The 21,206-nt window shown below is 40.9% G+C and overlaps 1 protein-coding gene across 1 annotated transcript in view; it reads right to left on the reverse strand.

Annotated features, from left to right (window-relative positions):
* The window catches only part of Rimkla (ribosomal modification protein rimK like family member A), a 33,713-nt gene extending 12,513 nt beyond the window's left edge, over positions 1-21,200 (reverse strand). The window contains exons 1-4 of the mRNA XM_015484856.2: positions 20,935-21,200; positions 7,730-7,960; positions 6,495-6,581; positions 221-424 (exon numbers count right to left, since the gene is read on the reverse strand). Of these exons, the coding sequence (XP_015340342.1) occupies positions 221-424; positions 6,495-6,581; positions 7,730-7,960; positions 20,935-21,097 (685 nt within the window). The 5' untranslated portion in view covers positions 21,098-21,200. The remainder of the gene's footprint in view (positions 1-220; positions 425-6,494; positions 6,582-7,729; positions 7,961-20,934) is intronic.
* Between the last annotated feature and the right edge of the window lie 6 nt (positions 21,201-21,206).

A 21,206-nucleotide genomic window follows, 5' to 3' on the forward strand; every position in this document is an offset into this window, starting at 1 on the left:
TGTCACAGCACTGACACTCACATGTCCCCCTCCTGGACTGCTTGCTGCCATAGGAAAGGGCTCATTTCTCATTCTTCTCTGTGAGACCCTGGTGCCTAACGGAGGACTGACAAGACAGTAGGAATTGATATACACTTACTAAGCAGGTCCAAACGGCCTAATGAAATATCCAGGCGGCCTTCCATGACCCATAGACCCAATCTGAGCCTTTATATCTTACCAAGGGAGCAGTTGCTCTGCATCCGTCCATCTGTAGAGCAGCGAAGCATGGAGCCTATCACCTGGCCCCCTACCACAACCACCCGGATATCTTTTCCGTGGGACTCCTTCACATACTTCTGGAACAGGTAGGGCACATCATGGCGGACTAGATGGCAGATGTCTGAAAGGTGATGTTTGTCTCTTGCCAAAAAAACAGCTTTTCCTTTAGGAAGAAAGATGAAGAGCAAGAGAAACAGTTAGTTAGGAAAGCCTCAGGCCCCTATCCTTGCCATTATGCCTCCCTGTCCCAAATGAGTATCAATTCTCTCTGAACTTACCTCATTTTGGCCCTTTCTATTTCTCTGATGAGATTCCTGCTTCTTATCAAATGGCCATTGAACCTTATTTTCTCTTGATTTTCCTCAGGTCTTAAAATACTGTTGAGTCTCTCCCCGTGAGAAAACCACCACTCTTCTCAAAATGAAATAGTAATGCATTCCAGAAATACAGAGAAGGGGCTAAAATAAAATCCTAAGGATCTAATCAAATCCATTCCAGAAAGAGTTAATTAGCATTTCCTATCACCTGAGGATGATAATTAGGCAGGGTCCATGGCCAACACATTTTTTTTTTGTATCCCCCAAATCTCACACTGGGCTTGGTATACAAAGCAGATGTCCATCAGTGTTTACAGAGCACAATTAATTGAACATTTTTAGAGGAATCCGAAGTGGGAATGGAAAGAAATTCAAAACAGGCAACCATAGTACAGCATGATTTGCATCAAAAGAGGTCTATGCAAAATCTATGGGAGCTCAAAGGAGGGAGACCCTGACAGAAGTCCTATTCATTATTTATTTATTTAATTTTGAAGGGGAAGGGTCCATATTTCTATTGCTTTTTGGGAAAGCATTCCTTCTTGATTCTAAATTTTTTATTTCCTGCTTGAATCACCTATGCTTTTATAATTATTCAGCATCTGCTTCCATTTGCATATTAGTCAACAGATCTGAGCAGGAGTTCCTAAAAGGTTTGCTGTGCAGATCTGTCATAAGTATGCCAGTCTGAACTGGCAAAGATGGAACAAAGAAATGGTTTTCCCAATTTCATGTCACTTCACTTCACAAAAGAAGTGAAACTTCTTTGAAGTTTTTGTTGTTGTTGTTGTTGTTTGTTTTTTTGTAATAGTACTGGGGATTGAATCCGGGGACAGTCTACCATTGAGCAACATTTCCAGACAATTTGATTTTTTATTTTGTGATGGGTTCTAAGTTGCTGAGGCTGATCCTCCTCCTCAGCTTCCCAACTTACTAGGATTACAGGCATGTGCTACCACACCTGGCCCTCCAAAGTTTCAATAAAAACACTGATGGGCATCAATCAGTTCCTAGTAGCATATAAGACTGAAAAGTAACTTCAAAAACATGACATAACCAGTAATTCATTCCTGAATGAACCCAAGATATTCAACAGAACTGGAGGAGTGTAAGCAAATGATCTGAAGATGTCCAAGTGACAGGTGGTAGGAGGGTGTGCAGTTAAGTGGGCAGTCAGTGTCATTTGGAGAGGGTCCTGCAAGAGGGCACAGGAAGAAACAGGAGTGACACAGAACAGTGAGTAGACACAAAACAGCATCTGACTTGTTCCAAGTCTCAATTAATGAGCAGAAGTATAAGCAGTTAGACACTTGGCATCAGGAGATCAGGCATCTGGCAACAGATGGCTGGGGTTTAGTTAGAAGCACTGGAGTTCTCTGGACATTAGGTGGGATTTTCAGTAGAGATTGGTGGCTAGGGATTGGTTCAGAGGTCCTAAAATGGGGTTTTAGTCTGCAATGAACAAAGGAATAGCAGTTTTAAGGCAAGGAGGAGAAAAAAAAAAAAAAAAAAAAGAAAGGCACAAAGATTAATCATCTACCAAGTGCCAAGCACTTTTTCTCTTATTATTTCATTTATACTTCACACTAGTCCTATGAAGCCATGGAGTAAGGATGGTTATTTCTGTTTTATGGATAAGGAAATAAAAGGTCCATAAGCTTAGTAACTTTCTCATGGGCACAGCCTGTGCTTTCACTCTCTCCTTGGATTTATTTCCATATACAGTTGTATGTGAGGATTCTCCATCTGAAGATTCATCAACCACAGATTAAAAAATTATTTAAAAAACACAGCATCCATACTGAACATGTACAGACATTTTTCCTTGTCATGATTCCATAAACAACACAAAACAATTATTTATATAACATTTGCCTTGTATTACATTTTGTAAGTAACCTAGAGATGACTGAAAGTATACAAGAGGATATGTGTAAATTATTTGCAAATGCTATACCATTTTATATAAGGGACTTATACATCTACGGACTTTAATATCCCTGAGGGATCCTAGAACCAATCCTCTGTGTATGCCAAAGGACATTGATACTATAGTCTAACTTAAAAGTACTGAAACTCTGTTTATTCCCTATCCATTTTCCCTTCTACTAGACTGTACGTTGCATTAGTAACAAATCACCTGAAAATAAAATTAAGAACACAATTCAATTTACAATAGCATCAAAAGGATTAAAATATTTAGGAATTAATTTAAACAATGACGTACAAGATTTACACACTGAAATGATAAAATGCTGTTGAGATAAATTAAGGATCTAAATAAATGGGAAGACAAGAATTGTTAAGATGGTAATACTTCTCAATTTCAGCTATCATTCCCTATCAAAATTCCAACTTCCTTTTTGGAAGAAATCAACAAGCTAATCCTAAAATTCATATGGTATTGCAAAGGATCCCAAAAAGTCAAAATAATTTTGAAGAAGAAAGACAAAATTGGAAGATTCACACTTCCCAATTTTAAACTTACTACGAAGACATAGTAATTAAGACAATGTGGCCTGGCATAAAGACAGACATATATGTCAATGATATGAAATTGAGATACAGATTTAAAAAAAAGAAAGTTTGAGAGCTCAGAAATAAACCTTCACATATATTGTCAACTGAGTTTTTCATTGTTGTTGTTCAGTGCTAGGGATTGAACCCAGGGCCTCACACATAGGCAAGTACTCTACCAAAGAGCTATATCTGCAGCCTGGTCAAATTTTTGATAAGGATTCCCAGAGCAATCAATGGGAAACAAACAGTCTCTTCAACAAATGGTACCGGGGAAACTGAATATTCACCTGTAAAAGAATCAAGCTGGACCCTGACCTCATGCCATATACAAAAATGAACTCAGAATGGATCAAAGACTCAGATATAAAACTATAAAACTCTCAGAAGGAAGCTTACGTAAATCAATGTGACCTTGGATTAGGCAAGCACAAAAATAATATCAAAAGCACACAGAACCCGAAGAAAGAATAAAATTAGCTTTATCAAAATAAAAAACCTTTTGTGCACCAAAGACACTACCAAGAACATGCCCATAATCCCAGTGGCTCTGGAAACTGAAGCAGGAAGATCACAAGTTCAAAGCCCATCTCAGCAAATTAGTGAGGCACTTAGCAACTCAGCAAGACCCTGTCTTTAATAAAATATGAAAAAAAAAAAAAGGGCTGGGAATGTGGCTCAGTGGTTAAGCCCCCCTGGGTTCAATCCCCAGTACCTAAAAAAAAAAAAAAGAAAGAAAGAAATGAAAAGGCAACATACAAAATGGTTAAAAACAAAAAGTTCAAATTATATATTTAAGAAGAGTCAAGTATCCACATTAAAGAACCTATAAAACTCAAAAATAAAGGAACTAGTTTAAAAATGGGCAGAGGATTTGAGTAAATTTTCCTCCAAAGAAAATTTAAATATGGCCCCTAAGCACATGAAAAGATGCTTGACATAATCAGTCATTAGGGAAATACAAATCAAAACCATAAGGAAATAACCACTGCATGCCCACTAGGATGGTTCTAATAAACATGCATACATGCATACATAGAAAATAACAAGCATTGGCAAGGACATGTGCAAAGGAAACTCTCATATGATGTTGCTGGTGGGAATGTAAAATGGCATAAGCACTGTAGAAAGCAACTCGGCAGTCTTCTAAAAGTGAAGCAGAGAATTACCACAGCACTTGGCAATTCCATTTCCAGATACTCAAGAGAAATGAAAATGTCTGGTCACATGAAAACCTGTACACAAATGTTCATATAGCAGCATTATTCTTAATAGTCACAAAGTGGTAATAAACAACCCAAATGTCCACCAACCAATGAACAGGTAAACAAAATGTGGTATATCTATACAATGGAGTATCACTGACTCCTCAAAAGGGGTAGAGCAGTGTTACATGCTACAACATGGATAAACTCTGAAAACATGCTAAGAAGCCAGACACCAAAGTCCATCTATTATATGAATCCATTTATTTAAAAATATCCAAAACAGGCAAATCCATGGAGACAGAAAATAGAATAGTGGTTTCCAGGGACTAGGGAAAGGGCAATTAGGACTAACTTCTTTTTTTTTAATTTTTATTTTTATTGGTTCTTTTTAGTTATACATGACAGTAGAGTCCATTTTGATATAATAGGTACAAGGTTTCTTTGGTGGTGGGGAGATAGAAATGTTCTGAAATTAGACAGTGGTTATTATCATAAGACATAGTGACTATACTAAAATCCACTGAATTTTATAACTTAACAGTAGTAAGTATTTAGGAATACTTATAGATTATATCTCAATTTTTAAAACTTTAAAAAATATAACATGTTATGTTTAATTTCTGTTTATTGTCTATCACACTTTTCTATAATGTAAGCTTCTTGAGGACAAGAATTTTTGTGTTTTTTTTTTTTTTTTTGTGTGTGTGTGTGTGTATGTGTGGTGCTGGGGATTGAACCCAGGGCCTTGTGCAAGCACTCAACCAACTGAGCTATATCCCAAGCCCATGTGTTGTTCTTATCTATATCCTTAGAATCTAGAATAGTACATGGCATTCTATAGGCACTTGATAAATATTAGTTGCATTTTATGTACATTTTACAATTTTTAAAAATAGTGATGAGATTGGTTAGATTTTAGCACAGCAGCTTATGTGAATAGTATCAAAGCTCCCCTTTGCTAACTTCTCTTGCTCAATAGTCTTTTCTTCTCCCACTAGCGGTTTCGTTCACACTTGCTTCTGTGTGTTCACTCATCTCTTCCAGTTCAAATTCTACATGGTAACTTAAATCTCCTTTCGTAGCAGAGTGAACTCCTCCCTCCTTCAGGCCTGTCTGCTAGAGTGGTCATTACCCTGCAATGGAACCCCTCTCTGGTCTACTCACTGGGGCTCCTTGAGAGCAGTGATTATGTCTGGTTCATTTCTATGTCACAGACCCTACTTCACAGACAGTGTCATCACATACCTGTTTGGGGCTATTTCCCCTTCTCCAGATGCCTGAGCCTAAGCATGCTATGCCATCCGGGCCTCATGGAGAGTTACCTGCTCACATACTACAGGAGGACGCTTTCTTCTGCTGAGTCCTTGGTATGCACCGAGCCCTGTATTGGGCCTCACAGAGACAGGTTCAGAATCTAGTCCCTACCCTTGAGCTGCTTACAGTCTAATGAAGGAAACAGGCACTTACACCTAAAGCGGTCACCAGGAGTAGCACTATGACAGAAACATGTACAAAGTGATATGGAAACAAAAAGGCTAGAGCAATTAATTTTGTCTGGAAGACAGTAAGGAAGACCAGGGATGAGGATAGAAAAGAAATGGTATTAGGAGCTGGCCTTATAGGATGAGCCAAAGTTGACCAGGTGGGCAGAGGAAGATGGTGCTCCCAGAAAAGTGAAGAGGGCAAAGGATTATGGAGAGGAAAAAGCATGGTCTAGCTGGTGAATGAGAGGCAGTGGGGAGTGGACTATGGGGGGTCCACATGACCAGAGAAGACTGCAAAGGAAGGTTGAAGCTGTCTGCCCGGGGCCCTAGTGCCATGATAAGGAATATGGACTTAGTCTAACAGCAACACAGGGGCTGCAGTGGGGGCTGTTCAGCAAAAGAGTGACAAGAATACATCTGTTTCAGAGAAATCACTCCTCCCCCCAAAAAATAAATGAATAAAATAAGATGAACAGAGGTTGCACTAGCAGAGGAGCTCAGAAACCCATCAATAAAGACAGATGTCTATTGCAATAGCCCAAGAAAAGAGGATAAAGGTCTGACAAAAGCAAGGACAGAGAGGACCAAGTGGAGGGGACCAGGAGAATCACCCTGCAAGCTCCTCAAGCAGCGCTTCCACTTGTGCAGGTGGAACTGCTGCCCTTGCAGACTGATCACCCAGGAAGCCCAGGAAGGGAAGCACTGACCCTGGTGGCCTCGCGTGCTCTTCACCACGACTGGGTAGCCCAGGGGCTCAGCTTCATCGATCATTTTTGAAAAGTCTTCATGTCCACCTGCCAAGAAAGGGTGAGAGTCAGCAAAGATAAAACTGATTGTCAGGGAGTGGTCAGCCCAGCCCCTTCTGCAGGAGGCTGCATATCTCCCTGATTAAGACAATTCAAACCCATTAGACCCAACAGACATACATTATGTGCCTGTAATGTAAAAGGTGGGAGCAGAGAGGTATGGAAATCAAGATTTACCAAGCACCCGTGTGGTGGTGGTGGGTGCCCGTAGCTCCAGTTCATGTAATCCTGGCTATGGGGGGCAGAATTCTAGGATGGCCCTCAAGTTTCCCATCCCCAGTGAACACTCCTTGTAGAATTCCCTCTTGAACATGGCGGGGGCCAGTAAATATGATGGGATGTTATTCCTGTGATTAACTTCTTATCTATCTCTACTTGGCCCCATCCAATTCTTTCTCCACAGAGTAGCCAAAATGATCTTCTGCCCTGTCACTCTGACCAGGCCACCTCCCTGATGAAAGTCCTCTGATAACTTCCTGTTAGTCTTGGATTAACCCTATCATCTCATTTATGTGCTATTATGGCACCGTTTGATCTTTCCAATCCTAGAGTTCAATTTTCTCTCTCTTTACATTCTACACACTATTCTCAATACCACCAATAGGTCAGGTTTTCTCTTACCACCAGGTCTTCTGATGTTCTCTCTGCTTAGATTACACCCCCCTCCCATACCCCTTCTTTTAGCAGGACAACTTCAACTTAGATGGATGTTATCTCCTTTAGGAAGCATTCTCTAAAGTCTTCTAAACTGCATTGGGATTACCCGGGATCACTAAGTCTCACCAAGACACTGAATGGTCTGGACTGAACTTGCCCATTTACCTGTTGTCTTCTGCCTCTGATGGACTGGGAATACCTCAGGAAGGACTCTCACTGCTATGGCCCTGTGCCTGGTACTGTGGCTGGCATGCAGTGTCAACAGACACATATTTGGCGACTGACTTACAGACAGAAAAAAGCAAAGACATTTCAGACAGAGGGAATGGCCAGGATAAAGACTCAAGATATTGAATCACCTAAAATGAACAGACTCACATTGAAAAGCAAGTCATACTGGAAGGTTTCTGATGAGAGAAAACACAGAGAGGCAGAAGGTTTGGAAAGATAAGTTCCTACTGTATTTTAAGGAGACTCACCGTAGGAGAAAGTGTCTGGCATGGGGACCCCATGTCCAGCCAGCTCTTGGAACGTCCAGAATTTGTTGATGCAGTTTAAGATGCTCTGTGGGCGGTTGACCAAGCGGCAGCCCAGCTTCTCCAGGTGCCGCAGGACAGTGATGTCGCTGTCTGACTGCACAGAGGGTGTGGACACCCGGACAACCACCACATCTGGAAAGGTGGTAAGGGCCTTCTGGTTCAGCTGGAGGCCTGCAATCCAAGGACCAGAGTGAGCCCTGTGCTGCCATGATTCAGTTCACCCAAAGAACTGCTTCCAACAGACTCCTCAAGATTGAACCTGGTGGGAACAGAGCCTCAAAAATAGCCACTGGGATATTCTGGTGTGTGTTACAAGAAGATCTATAGGTAACTCTATTCTCCAAAAGGATGGGCAGCAAATGATAATGAGAAAACACCAAGCGATGAACAGAAAGGGAAAAGAGCAGCATATCAGTAATAAACCAAATTAGAGGAATCAGCAGGAGATATGTATTCCAGCATTTTCCTTCCATACAGGACTAGTAGTAAGTACTTAAAGCACAGTGGTTTAGGAGGTTGAGGACTTGAGGAAAAGGCAAAAAGTGCAGCCCCATTCAGGAATCCACATACTCCTTTATGACTTCATCTTAATAAGTCTATCTGGCTGGAACATTCTGCAACTATTTAAATGATTTTTATGAATATACTGTTATTTGTCAAATGTGTAAGTATCAATGTTTAGTGGAAAACAGGATACAAAATTATAAATATTGCATTCCAATCTCAACTATATAAACAGATACAAATTGAAAAAGGCTAGGAGGAAATATACCAACATTTTAACAGTGGTAATGGAACTACAGATAACTTCTTTTTTATGTTTTATATTTATTTGTATTTTCCAGAATTCTCCAAGTGCATATTACCTTTATAACAAAAAGAATTTTTAAAAAATCAGTCTACTAAAAATCAATTTAATTCAGTATTTAACAGATATCAAACTCAATATTCAGTATTAAATAATATTAATTGAAATATATGACAATACATACAGTGAAAAGACCTGAAGCTGTATTACACTGGGTTAATTGGGAGCATTGGCTTGACGTGAAGACTCAGAAGAAACTGAGCAGTCTTCAAGTTATTGAAGGAGTTCTATGCAAAAAAATTTATGGCTTATCTTCAAAGACTCCAAGACATAGAGCTAGCCATAAAAGCAGTATTTTGTCTGGGAATTCTTTGCTGAATCCAGCCTCTAGAACCATGCTTAGTGCATGGTAGACACAATTTCTCCATCAGGGATGAATACTAACAATACCAAAGCTCTAAGTTGAGAAAGAAGGGGGGGGGGAGCACTAAGCACAAAAACAAAAACAAAAAAATAAACCCACAGAATACTAGGTGGATCTACCACACTTGTAGGAGATGTTTCACCAATTTAAAAAGGCAGGGTGCACAGGTGCAATTACTAAGCTAAATTGTTTTCAGTATTCCTGCTGATAGTATGAACCTAAGAAAGTAGAACATAATTCACAGGGATAAAAAGCCTCCAGGTTATCTTCACTTTGCCATCAAAAAGCAGTATCACTCATATGGGATGCTTTTATTGTACTTTGAAATATTCCTTTGCCACTTATAGCCCTGGGGAAAATAATATGAAAGGAAGGAGGGAATGACCCTGTGTGTTATCCTCAAAAATGGTAGAAGAAAGAGAAGTATCTGAGTTGATGGAAATGGCGAGTATATACAGAACACCCAGTACAGCATTACACAGTGAGATTGTATAGGCAAAAGTGCTTTGAAAACCATAAAATGCTATACATATGCAAGGCACTCCACTCAGCAAGGTAGGACAATTTATGGAGATTTTTTTTACCACCTAATGAGAAAAATGGCTTTGCAACAGAAAAGTGACCTATAAAAGCGGGAAGCAACAAAAAACATCTGGCTTTCAAATCCCAACGTGAAGCCACAGACAAACAAACTTCTAAGTGGGAAGAAAATAATTTAATCCATTTCTGGAAGTACCAACCACAAGTGCACAGAGACAGCTCAGCCTCAACAAGCAGATTCACATATACCTAGGAAGTCTTACCAGGACTTCATCTCTCTTCTCCAAAGGTATATCTTTGGGCCTGGCTCATTCCAACTGAAGCCTTTAATAAATGAAGAATGGAATGGGTTAAAGTGGAGCCGAAAAGGCTCCACCAAGCAGTTAGACAGGTCTGGTGTCTGACTCTGTGCTGCTGTCCAGCCCTGTGCAGAGGGCTTTAGGGTGCGTCTGCAAAACTAATCACGCCGGCCCTCCATATCCATGGTTCCACATGTGCGGATCCAACCAACTGTGGATAGAAAGTACTCAAAAAAAAAATTAATATGCACCTCTACTGAACATGCACAAATGTATATCTTGTCATTATTTCCTAAACAATACAGTATAACAACTAGTAATAGGGCTGGTGAGGAGCTCAATGGTGGAGCACTTGCCAAGCATGGGCAAGGCCCTGGGATCGACTGCAGCATGACAGGGCAGGGGGTAGGGGGGAACCACAACTGTTTATATAGCATTTACATTGTATTGGGTACCATAAGTAATCTGGAGATGATTTCATGTATACAGAAGTCTGTGTGTAGGTTATATGTAAATACTATATTATTTTATATAAAGGACTTGAACATCCTCAGATATTGGTGTGGGGTGGGGGGAGTCCTGGGACAATCCCCTATTGATACTAAGTGATGACTCTATCTTAATCCACTGGCACGGTTCTGACATTCTCGCTCTGGGCAACATTGCTTGACCCCTCATCATTCCCCTTGCCTTCTCCATCTCATTTCTAGAGTGTGACTTCTGGCAGACAAAAGGCTGCCCCTCATAATGGCTTCAGTGGGAGAAGCAGCTTCAACACCATGGCCAAGAACAATCTGGATTTAAAGCTGGCCCCTTAGTAAATGTGTCTGAATTCTGAGACCTTTAACCATGTAAGTAATCTCTGCTCTCTCTCATTAACATCTCCTATTCAGGAAAGGACCTGATAAGCTTAATGCAGAATAAAGCTTACTTAACCTGTCACCTTTCCCAGAATCTTTAACATTCCCACAGCAATCTACAGGCTTCAAGACAAAGAAATGAGAAGCTGATGCAGGACATGAGGAGGACAGGGCTCTGTTTAGCTGCAGTGAATGGAAGAAAAGCCCTGAACAGAGAGCAGTTCTTGTCCTCAAACAAGGGATTTTCCATGATTGGGCATCACTTTAACTTAGGGAGGTAGGAAAGGAGATGCACTGCTTCTGGGATATATGAGGTCCCCTAGATTTCCAGACTGGGTTTGTGACTTACTACGCTTAATTTCACATTACTTAAAACAAAACAAAACAAAGACTAAACTGAAATGACCACTCAGTCCTAAACAGGTTAAAAAAAAAAAAGACAGTAGTGAACAATAATAATGATGATGATGATGATGTTAAATTTAAAAAATAAATCAGACCCCAAACTAGTTAGTACAGTGACCAAAAGTCAACCTAGTCTAAGTCAACCTTTTGAAACCAAAACAACGTTTTCTCCAGCTTACTTCTAAAAAGAATAATCTACTTTTGTGCGTGATTGGGTCCTGATTTCTTTTTAAACTCTCCTTTCATTTGGAAATATTTTAATATATTAAAAACAAGATAGAAAACTAGGGTAACCCTCCCAAAGAACTGAATCTGTTTTTTGTAACCTATATATTGAGATAAATTAAATTCTACAAAACTAGACTTATGCATTTGTATGTGTAATAGCCAAAATAAAAAAAAGCACTTCATAACGAAGAGAAATAGTATTACTGTGAAATAAGCAAATCATTTTTCGAAAGTAGTGCCCTAAAATTTAAAAGCTATTCTCAATCATTCATACCCATAGAGGGAGTAGAAGCATGGGTAATAAAAGGTGCTATAATTCAGATCCGAATTCACCTAGCATTTTTATTGAGCATCTGTTGTGTTGAAGGTGCTTTGCCAAGAACTTTAACATATATCATATCATTTAAAGAAAGGCATCTTATAACACTGATCATTGGAACAGATTTGACTATAAATATCTTGGCCTTTACATAGAACTGATACATAACGGGTCACCACCCTCCCACCCTGTGCACACGCATCACTTGTGTGTGCACACACACGACATCCTTGGCAGCACAAAAGAAAGCTTCAACACTAAACTGGTTTCTAACATGCTACAAAAAAATCTTCATGTACAGCTGGGTGCAGTGGTGCACACCTATAATCCCAGGAGGCTGAGGCAGGAGGATCAAGAGTTCAAAGCCAGCCTCAGCAATGGCAAGGCACTCAGCAACTCAGTGAGACCTTGTCTCTAAATAAAATACAAAATAAGGCTGGGGATGTGGCTCAGTGGTTGAGTGCCCCCCTGAGCTCAGTCCCAGTCTCCCCCCAAAAGAACTTCATGTATAAAGCAAACAGCAGAAATAGGGAAGCAGTGGGACCCTGCAGCACCAGAGCAAAGGCCCTCACTCACGGTACCTCTTAGGACCTTCTATTTTAGCAGGACTGTGAATCAGTGGTTGGCAGCTCTGAAATGTGTCAGAAATCAACAACACCACTACGGAGGCTAACCCATGTAGCACCTTGGATTTTCTTGCTTGTCCTGAGGAAGCTGTATCATCCAAACATGACCTGGCTCCTGTCATTCTCCAGCTTTCCCCTTATTTTTTCCTGTTCCATCCAAAGCATTTCTCATAAGAAAGTTATTTTTAATTCCCCAGTACATGCTGTCACCACCGCTCCTTTGCTTTTAAAAAGTTCTTGGTGCAGATGCCCAAAGAAATTTTACCTCCACCTCGCTAAAACCCACAGTTTGTTATGTGGCCACTTTCACTTTCCACCAAGGGCTATTTTGAGGTCATTTAATTCAACTCACCCTTTATGGAACTGTTGGTGTGAGTCAGACACACTATTAAGCAGGAATACAAAGATGAACCAGGTGGTCTCTGCCAACCAGGAGCTTAGTCTCCTTATGGAGAAAGATAGAGACATGACTTTGTCATTCATTCACTCATTCAACAAGTTTATTGTTTTATGAATTCATTCAGCAAATATTTATTGAGTGCCTACTTTGGGCCAATCCCACAGCTAGTTCGGGTTTTCCCAGAAGCACACCCCGAGACCATGATTTAAGTGCAAGTAGCCTATTTGAGTGAGAATTTGAAGAAACACTGGTGGGGGAGAGAATGTGGCAAACTAAGGTTATTGTATTTTGAGTTACCACCTACTGGAGCTGAGGCCTGCTGAGGATTGGTACACACATCTCAGTTATTCCACCTGGGGAGCCAGGGAGCAAACGATTTAGAACTTTGGACACCAACTCGCCCTTTGGTTGAAACCTGTCTGAGAGCATGGCTTTAATTCCCCGACCCTTGGGCTTGCCATGCATATGTGGGCAGAGTGGGCTCCTGTGACCCACAGTAGCCATCAGAGAGAGGTGCAGAAGTCAGTGGCTGAAAGTGGGGGCCCAATGTACAGTCAATGGTAAGGGCCAAAAGGAACGGGCAGGCAACTGATAGCTAAGGAATAGGTACCATCTAAAGGACATGGGGGAAAAAGGGGTGTGAGGGAAACCATATCCCTGGAATTCAAGAAGAAAGACAACACACAACTGTTATTAATGCCTTTAATGCCCTGGACAGAGCACATAGGTATAGAGTTGTCAGGCCACGTATGGTGGTGCATGACTGTAATCCCAGCAATTCAGGAGGCTGAAGTAGGAGGATCACAATTTGAGGTCAGCCTCAGCAATTTAGGAAGAGGTTCAGCAACTTAGCAAGATCCTGTCCCAAAATAAAAAATAAAAAGGGGCTTGGGACATAGCTCAGTGGTAAAGCAGCATCCCTGGGTCCAATCCCTAGTACCAAAAAAAGAAAAAAAAAAAAAAAAAAGGAGTCAATATGCTAAGTTCTCTAATGAGCCTATAGATTCTTATATCTCAGCAAAGGAGAGGGAAACACTCAGGGTGATTATCTCTGCCTGAGGGAAACATTCAAGGAAAGTTTCAGAAAGGAGATAGACTTGGACAGGCATTCCAAGAAGTCAAGGTGACATGAGATGAAAGGCTATTATGGCAAATGAATAGAGTCCTGGCGTTCACATCAGAGCTCTGATTCCATACTGTGCAGGCATGTAGCTTGACAAAACTCAAAAGTCTCTCTGGGTCTTGGTTTTATTTTTGTGAATAGAAGGGTCCCAGAGCTTTGTAAACCCTCTTGCCTCCCTTCTCCTACCGCTGCAGCTACCCCTACCACCACTACCACCACTACCACCGCCACCACCACCACCACCACCTCACTGACATATTCTTTTTTGCAATCACAAAGGCAAGTCTCCTCAAGTTCTTCATTCCTGTTCACATCAACCACCCAAGATGCCAGTCTTCAAAGCATGTCATTTCCATTACTTCACTAAAACTGCCCTTATTAGAGCTGCTAAAATAACATTGTAAAATCAATTCTCATTCCTCATTTTACTTGACCTGACAGCAACACTTGACACCATATGAGCATTATCTTCCTTCTGGAGCTACTTTCTCCACTTGGCTTCCAGGACACCCTAGACTCCTGGGTTTCTTTACTCCTTTTATTCAGCCTCCTCCCCCTGACAAGACAGGAATGCTCCAGAGCTCTACCTTGGACCCCTCTCTTCTCCATCTATGTGCACACCTTTTAAAGATGCACCTCCTTTCCTATCTCCAAGCCCAGCCTTTCCCTGGATCCCAATATCTACCATCAGCTGCCTACTTGGCATTTCTACCGGGAGGTTTAATGGGCATCTCAGACTAGGTTCTGACACATATCATCGCCCAAAACTACCTCTCTCTCCGTTCCCATATGAGTAAATAGCAAATTTTATTCTTTTACCTAATCAGTTCCAAAAAACTTTGGAGTCCTCCTTGACTGGTCCCTCCTGGACACCCAAATCTGATCCAACCGGCAAATCCTGACCACTTTGTCTTTCAAATATGCCCCAGACCCACTTTTCACCACCTCCCCTGAAATCACCCTAGTCCAACCACCATCTCTCGCCTGAATTGTAGCAATAACCTCCTAAGGGATCACCTTGCTCCTGTCTTTGCTCCCACCAGTCTATTCTCAACTGTTTCCAGAATAACCCTGTGAGCCTAAGTCACTGGATCCCAGGCTCATCCACACAGAATGCCTTCAGTCCCCACAAAGCCTTCCCTGCTTGTCTCCCACCTGCCTCTGACAACCTCCTCATATTCGCCCCCATGCTCACCCTGCTCTGCCACACTGGCCTCCTTGCTATCCCGCTTGTCTGGCCTCCTCTGCTGTCACATATCTAAATGGCCTGCTTCCTCGCCTCCTTCAGGTCTTTACAGGGATATCCTCTATGGATGAGGACAGCTCTAGCCACCCTGGGAGGGCAAACCCTCCTTCACCTCCAGAAACATTCTGTCCTCCTTCTTGCTTTTTCAACCAATATACTAGTTATTTTACCTACCTTATTTATATTCTATCTTACCCATCTAGAATGTAATCTCCTTGAGAGGCAGAGGCTCTGGCTGTTTTACTCTGGTACTTAGAATGGTGGGCATTCAACAGGTATTTGTTGACAGAATAAACTAACAAATGAATGAAATCATAACAGTGAAGGTGAAGACCATATCTATTTTTACTCTCTGCTACCTCAGTACCTGGCAGAATGGATGCTCAATAAACATTGTTGAATGGAATGAATGAATAGGACTGTTGTGAAGATTAAGACATATGTTAACATATTAATAATAATGGAGTTACAGGCGTAAAGAACCATTATGCTTGTTTGTTCCTTAACACAAAGTATTTTAAATTTATCACTTTTTCATAGTTTGAGTAACTTTTTTTTAATGTGACAGCACTTTTCTCCAGCTGCTTAGAAACTTTTTTATTTTTTAATTTTTTGTAGTTATAGATGGACAGAATGCCTTTATTTTATATGTCAATTTGTATGTGGTGCTGAGGATTGAACCCAGTGCCTCACGCATGCTAGGCAAGTGCTTTGCCACTGAGGTACAGCCCCAGCCCGACTTGAGTAACTTTTTAATAGTGGAAGATCAAACAGAAATAGACCAAGAATTTCAGATCATGTTGTAGGTTTATATTAAAACAACAGAAACCCCTAGTAAGGTGCATTCTCTCAGGCAATGGGCAAGGTGACCGGGAAGTGGCTGGAGTAAGAGGGGCTAGCACTATGTGTCCTTGGACTCCCTGCAAGTAAGGGGAGTGAGAGGAACTGTGGACGGTTGAGGATGACTCAGACATCTCTCAGTGACAGCTGGACTCCCTCCACCAGGCAAACCTAACAAATTTGGTCAAAGTGTTATGGTAGCAGCAACAGGTGGTTGGGAAATTTATGAGTAAGGCTTTGGTATCTATGAAGGATCCCAATTCACTAGTTCTAGAACTTTTCCCAACAGTTCATGAGGTGGCTCTAAAAATGACTGTTAAAAACATAAACTAAACATTCCACTCATTCTTAGTCCTTGGGGTCAGCCTACAGATATGAGGACCCATGGGGCAAAGCATATCCATGTGACACTCACATCAATTTGGAAGCATTATACAATAAATGCTTCTACCCATTCTTTGACTTTTCTTTCCATTAGTGCTGCACAGTGTGTCCCTGAGATTACAAGGTATCAGTCACAGGCCTTTAGCAGAAAGGCCTTTAGCAGAAGATCAAGCTCTCTGCACAAAAGTCAGCTTAGCGCCCTTTCCTGCTAGTGTCTTTTTGCACCGTGATGGGGTGATGGGGATCCATGCTTTCTGTGGGGACTTTGGTTGTCCTTTGGCAGGCTGGGGTACACCATTGCCTCTTTCAAATTTACTTAACATTCCCCTCCCTCAACTCTTTTAAATGTTAGTTGATTACTATAAGGATTCAAGAACACCTTAATTTAAGGAACTTGATTTATAAATTATCAGATGGGGTTGGAAATATAGCTCAATGGTGGAGCACTATCCTAATGTATGAAAAGCCCCAGGTCAGAATCCCCCACATCCCCCCAAAAGGGATGTGGCCACCAAGGTTTTAGCTCTGAAAGTAACAGAAGGAATGCTGAATCATTCTGCTAAGAGACAAACTGTAACACAACCTCATTTCCCAGGTCAGATTGATTTTATGTGTTTTGGTTTCTGTCCCTGAGTTAGTGGCTAGTTTCTTGAGCCAGTTAATGATTCAAATGGGTAGATGGTCAAAAAAACTTAACGTCACTAGTGAATCTGTCCTTTATGATGGCTCATCACAGAAACATTTACACATTCAATCATGATCTCCCAAACACAGAAGCTAATTATAACAAAAGTCTCATGTACTTCAAATTAGCCTTTAAGGCACTTTACTCAGTCATCCTACAAACAGGAACTGTAGGCTTACTATGTACCAGTTAGAGAGTATACAGTTGAGGAATCCCCAGTTATTCAGGGGGAGAAGGGATAGAAACCTTGTAAATAGAAGCATTACATTGAAAAGGTGAGTGTAACTTTTAAAGGTATGGAAATGTTATTTGGCAGCACATGGAAGAGAGTGACTACTTGCAGACATGGTAGGGAGTTCAAGAAAGACTTGTATACAGAGATGAGTGACTTGTGCCAGATTTAAGGGATGAATAATAATTCATCATGTGGAGGGGGCAAGATGAACAACTCAGAGGATTTTTAGTGTAAGGCCAGGAATCACAGAGTGATATGTTGAAGTCACTGTAAGCCCATGTAGAGCAGAAGGGATGACACACACACAATGTTTAGACTAGAATTACTAAGTATTGGTTCTAATTCCCAGCCACTATTATGTGTCAGTGACCCACATTGGCATCTATAAGAATTAATATGTAAATAAAAAAAACCTAGACCTATGCCTTACACAAAGCACTATAAATAGATAGATAGATAGCCATGGCTATTAATAATAGTAATAATAATAATATGATGTGCACTTTGTCACGTTCATCACCTTATGCTTAGGGTTGAGAATAATTAATAAATATTTGGTGAATGAATGAATGAAGAACTGTGGCTTCTAAAAAAGAAATGGGAGATAGTTGTGATTTTCATAATGCTACACCCAACAGAAGTGAAAGGAGGATGTTTTCTATAGGATTGCTTGAGTCACCTAAAGATCATTCCCCTTGCCCCAGTCACCTCCCCAACTATCTTTTTTGGGAAGGGTAGATTACTACATTAAGAAAAATAAGCATGAAACCTTGCATTTGTATAGCATTTTCTGTTTATATGTATAATATTATTTAAAATAATTGCAACCTTTAAATTCAAAACTTTGAATCTCTTATCTGAATCCTACTTCCAGATACAACCTGAAATTCAAGTTCTTGGATTTGGTCTCCCATTAGCCTCTAGAGAGGAAAGCTCACAAATGAATTTAAGCAATTCATTGAGGCACTGACCACCCATATGTTCCCCAAACCAACTTCTTTATTATCTACCTACCCTAATCTAAAGAAGAAAAGGAAGAAGTAATGGCACAAAGACTTTGAAAGGTGGTACCTTAATTTCCTAAATTACAAAATTGCTTGCAAAGTCAGTGTCTAGTGAGAAAAAATTGAATTTAATTCAGCTCAATTCCACATCTACTGAGAAAGATACCATAAGTTGTGGGTATCTAAAGCATAATTATCTGTATAAATGGGCTGGGATTTAGGATATCAAGTTTTTTGGGGGGATTCCAGAGATTGTTTTACAGTGTTGGAAATTGAACCCAGGGCTATACTCCAAGACCCAGATATTAGGTTGTTCTGTTTTAACTGTGGATGTGCTAGCTAGCTAGTTAGTATTGAGGAAGTCACTATATCTATTTGAGCCCTAAGTTCTTTGTAAAATGAAGGAGTTAAAATGGATGATCTTCAAGTCCTTCTCAGCTCTCATATTCTATAATTCTCAAAAGGGAAATAGCATCACTATCATTATAACTGTATATCTTTATATTTCAAGTAAGTGAATTCTGAAGTATTTTTCAGGGGAATAACTGGCTCAGCAAATTGCTGAGGGTTTTCTACAGTTTGACTATAGAAGAAGCTGGGAAATAGAACTCACATCTTTATTCATCCAAAAATTGAGTGCCTACTACATACAAAGCATCATTCAAGTCACTATCATAGCCCTGAACAAAGCAAACAAGGTGGCTCTTCTCACAGAACTCACTTTCTTGTGCTTGAATTAACCTATTCCCATAGCCAATAAATCTTTTGACAGCTAAGAACAGCAGAAATGGTGATCTAATAGGCTTGTTTTATGTGCTGTGATTTGTATGTAGCCATTTCTGAATTATCAAGAAATGAAAACTGCATCAAAAATTACTTACCTTCAATTTCTCCATCACCAGGCAAATAGCCATGTAGGGTTTCTAGTAGTTAAAAATAAGTAACTCCTGGTTTGTGAACTGACTGGAATACATCCACACATGAATTCCATTAAATTTTAAGACACTAGACAAAGGGTGTAAATGTTTTCTATAGGATGAGCGCTTAATTTTCTCTTGTGTTAGGACTGATTCTTAAAAATGGGGTTTTTTCGATACAGAGAGCATTTTCCTACTTGTTCACAGAATTCATGATGGGTCTACAAAATGAACATGATGTGAAATTCTGGTTTCTGTAGCTCAAAAAAGACATCTTCATAAACTATAAAATAAATAAAGAAATAAGCAAGAAGCAAACTCACAGGGGCATGGGGAATATTAGGTGTGTGTGTGTTTTCACTATCTAACTTAGATCAGCAAAATACAACAGATTATCCTATTTAAATATGGTATTAAAACATGGAATTTTCAAGCTGTGGAAACCTCAACCCTAAGTTTCATAAATGAGAAGCTTGAGATTTAAAGACAAAGTGACTTACCCAAAACAAAGACAAGATACAGAGCTGTATTGAGAATCCAGGTCTGCAGACTCCCTATTCAGGAGTTTATTTCTACATTAACTAATTGTGAGTTTTAGCAAATCGAAGCTAGAGAGAGGAAACCCTTTACATTACATTGGAAAGACATCTCTTTAAACATAAGGCACCTAATGTTTGTAGTGTATTTCTTCAACAGGACATACAATCTAATATTACATATGGAGGGTTAGGTAAACTATGGATGAAGACCTACAACTGATATATTCCACTTAGAGACTGGTCATACTCAAAATCTCACTTGTAAGTATCCTGTTCAGAATTTGGAATCCCTTTCCTTGCCAAAGAAAAGAAACAAATTATGTGCCTGTTTAACCCCATAGAATAATATGAACAGTATCCCAAGAAGCACCCTGAACTAGAATCAAGCCCCTTTGAGTCCTGGACCCTCTTAAATAGCTGGACACCTCTGGTGGAGCAAAGGAGACAATCAGCAAGTCAGTGGGTATGAGGTTCCTAAGCCACAAATTCCTAAAGCAGAAAGGCCTTGCAGTTAATTAAGAATATCTGAAAACATACTTAACCTTTTGAGGTCAGGGTCAGAGATGACAACCACATCTTACCCCCCCAAAAAGTCTCTGGGACACAGCAGTGGAGTGATTGAATGATGTGTACCTGAAATCACGGCTTTTCTGGAATAAGAATTCAACACTTTTAGGGAGGAGGCTGAGTTAAAAAAAAAAAAAAAAAACGCATCAAAAGTCTCCTCTCCCACTTTACACTTCAGAGATGACTCCAATCTTCCTTGGGTTTTCCCCATATGTAGGTTCCCGGTTTGGGTATAATTCTCTATGTAGGGCATTAATGATGTATATACACCGCTGGAAAAGTTTCGAAACATCCAACATAATAGAAATTTTGCAAATTTAGTTTAGCTTCTAAAATCTCAGTCTAAACTGACAGAGTATGGATGAAAAAGTAATTTGCAAATTTGGGGTTTGCAGCTTGATTTTTCTCGGACACCAGGGTCGCTGCAGGTGAATTTGGGTTCCTCACAAAACAAAGTCCCCTAAGTAAATTAAATCACCTTCTCAAATCTTGGCCTCAGGGCAGATGGTAGTGGTTAAAAGAGGTTATGAAGGTGAGGGGTTTTCTCTAACACAACGGGTCTCGCCCGAGAGAGCGGCTGGTTTGCAGGGCCGGAAGGAGACTTGGCTGCGGGAGGCCCAGGAAAGCGCGCCCACCCGGACGGCCCTCAGAGACCCCGGCGCGCCTCCCAGCTCTCCCAGGTCCCGCCTCGCTCACCGAGGTGGCCGCCGATGACGGTGACGGCGATCTGGTCCATGAACACCGCCCGGAAGCGCACGTCCTGCTCGGAGCAGCGCTGCCGGAGGGCGCGCAGGATCTGCACCTGCGGGTATTCCTCGCGGATGCGCCGGTCAGTCAGGAACCAGAGCTGGGAGCACATGGTGGCCAGGGCGGCGGCGCCCGGCGCGGCGCGGACCCCTTAGCGCCCTGACCCGCTCTCTTGGCAGGATTGGCGGCGGGCGTCCGGGGCCAGCGCACCGCGGCTCCAC

This window comes from Marmota marmota, unplaced genomic scaffold (assembly GCF_001458135.2).
Source record: "Marmota marmota marmota unplaced genomic scaffold, marMar, whole genome shotgun sequence".
In the NCBI taxonomy this organism is placed as follows: domain Eukaryota; kingdom Metazoa; phylum Chordata; class Mammalia; order Rodentia; family Sciuridae; genus Marmota; species Marmota marmota.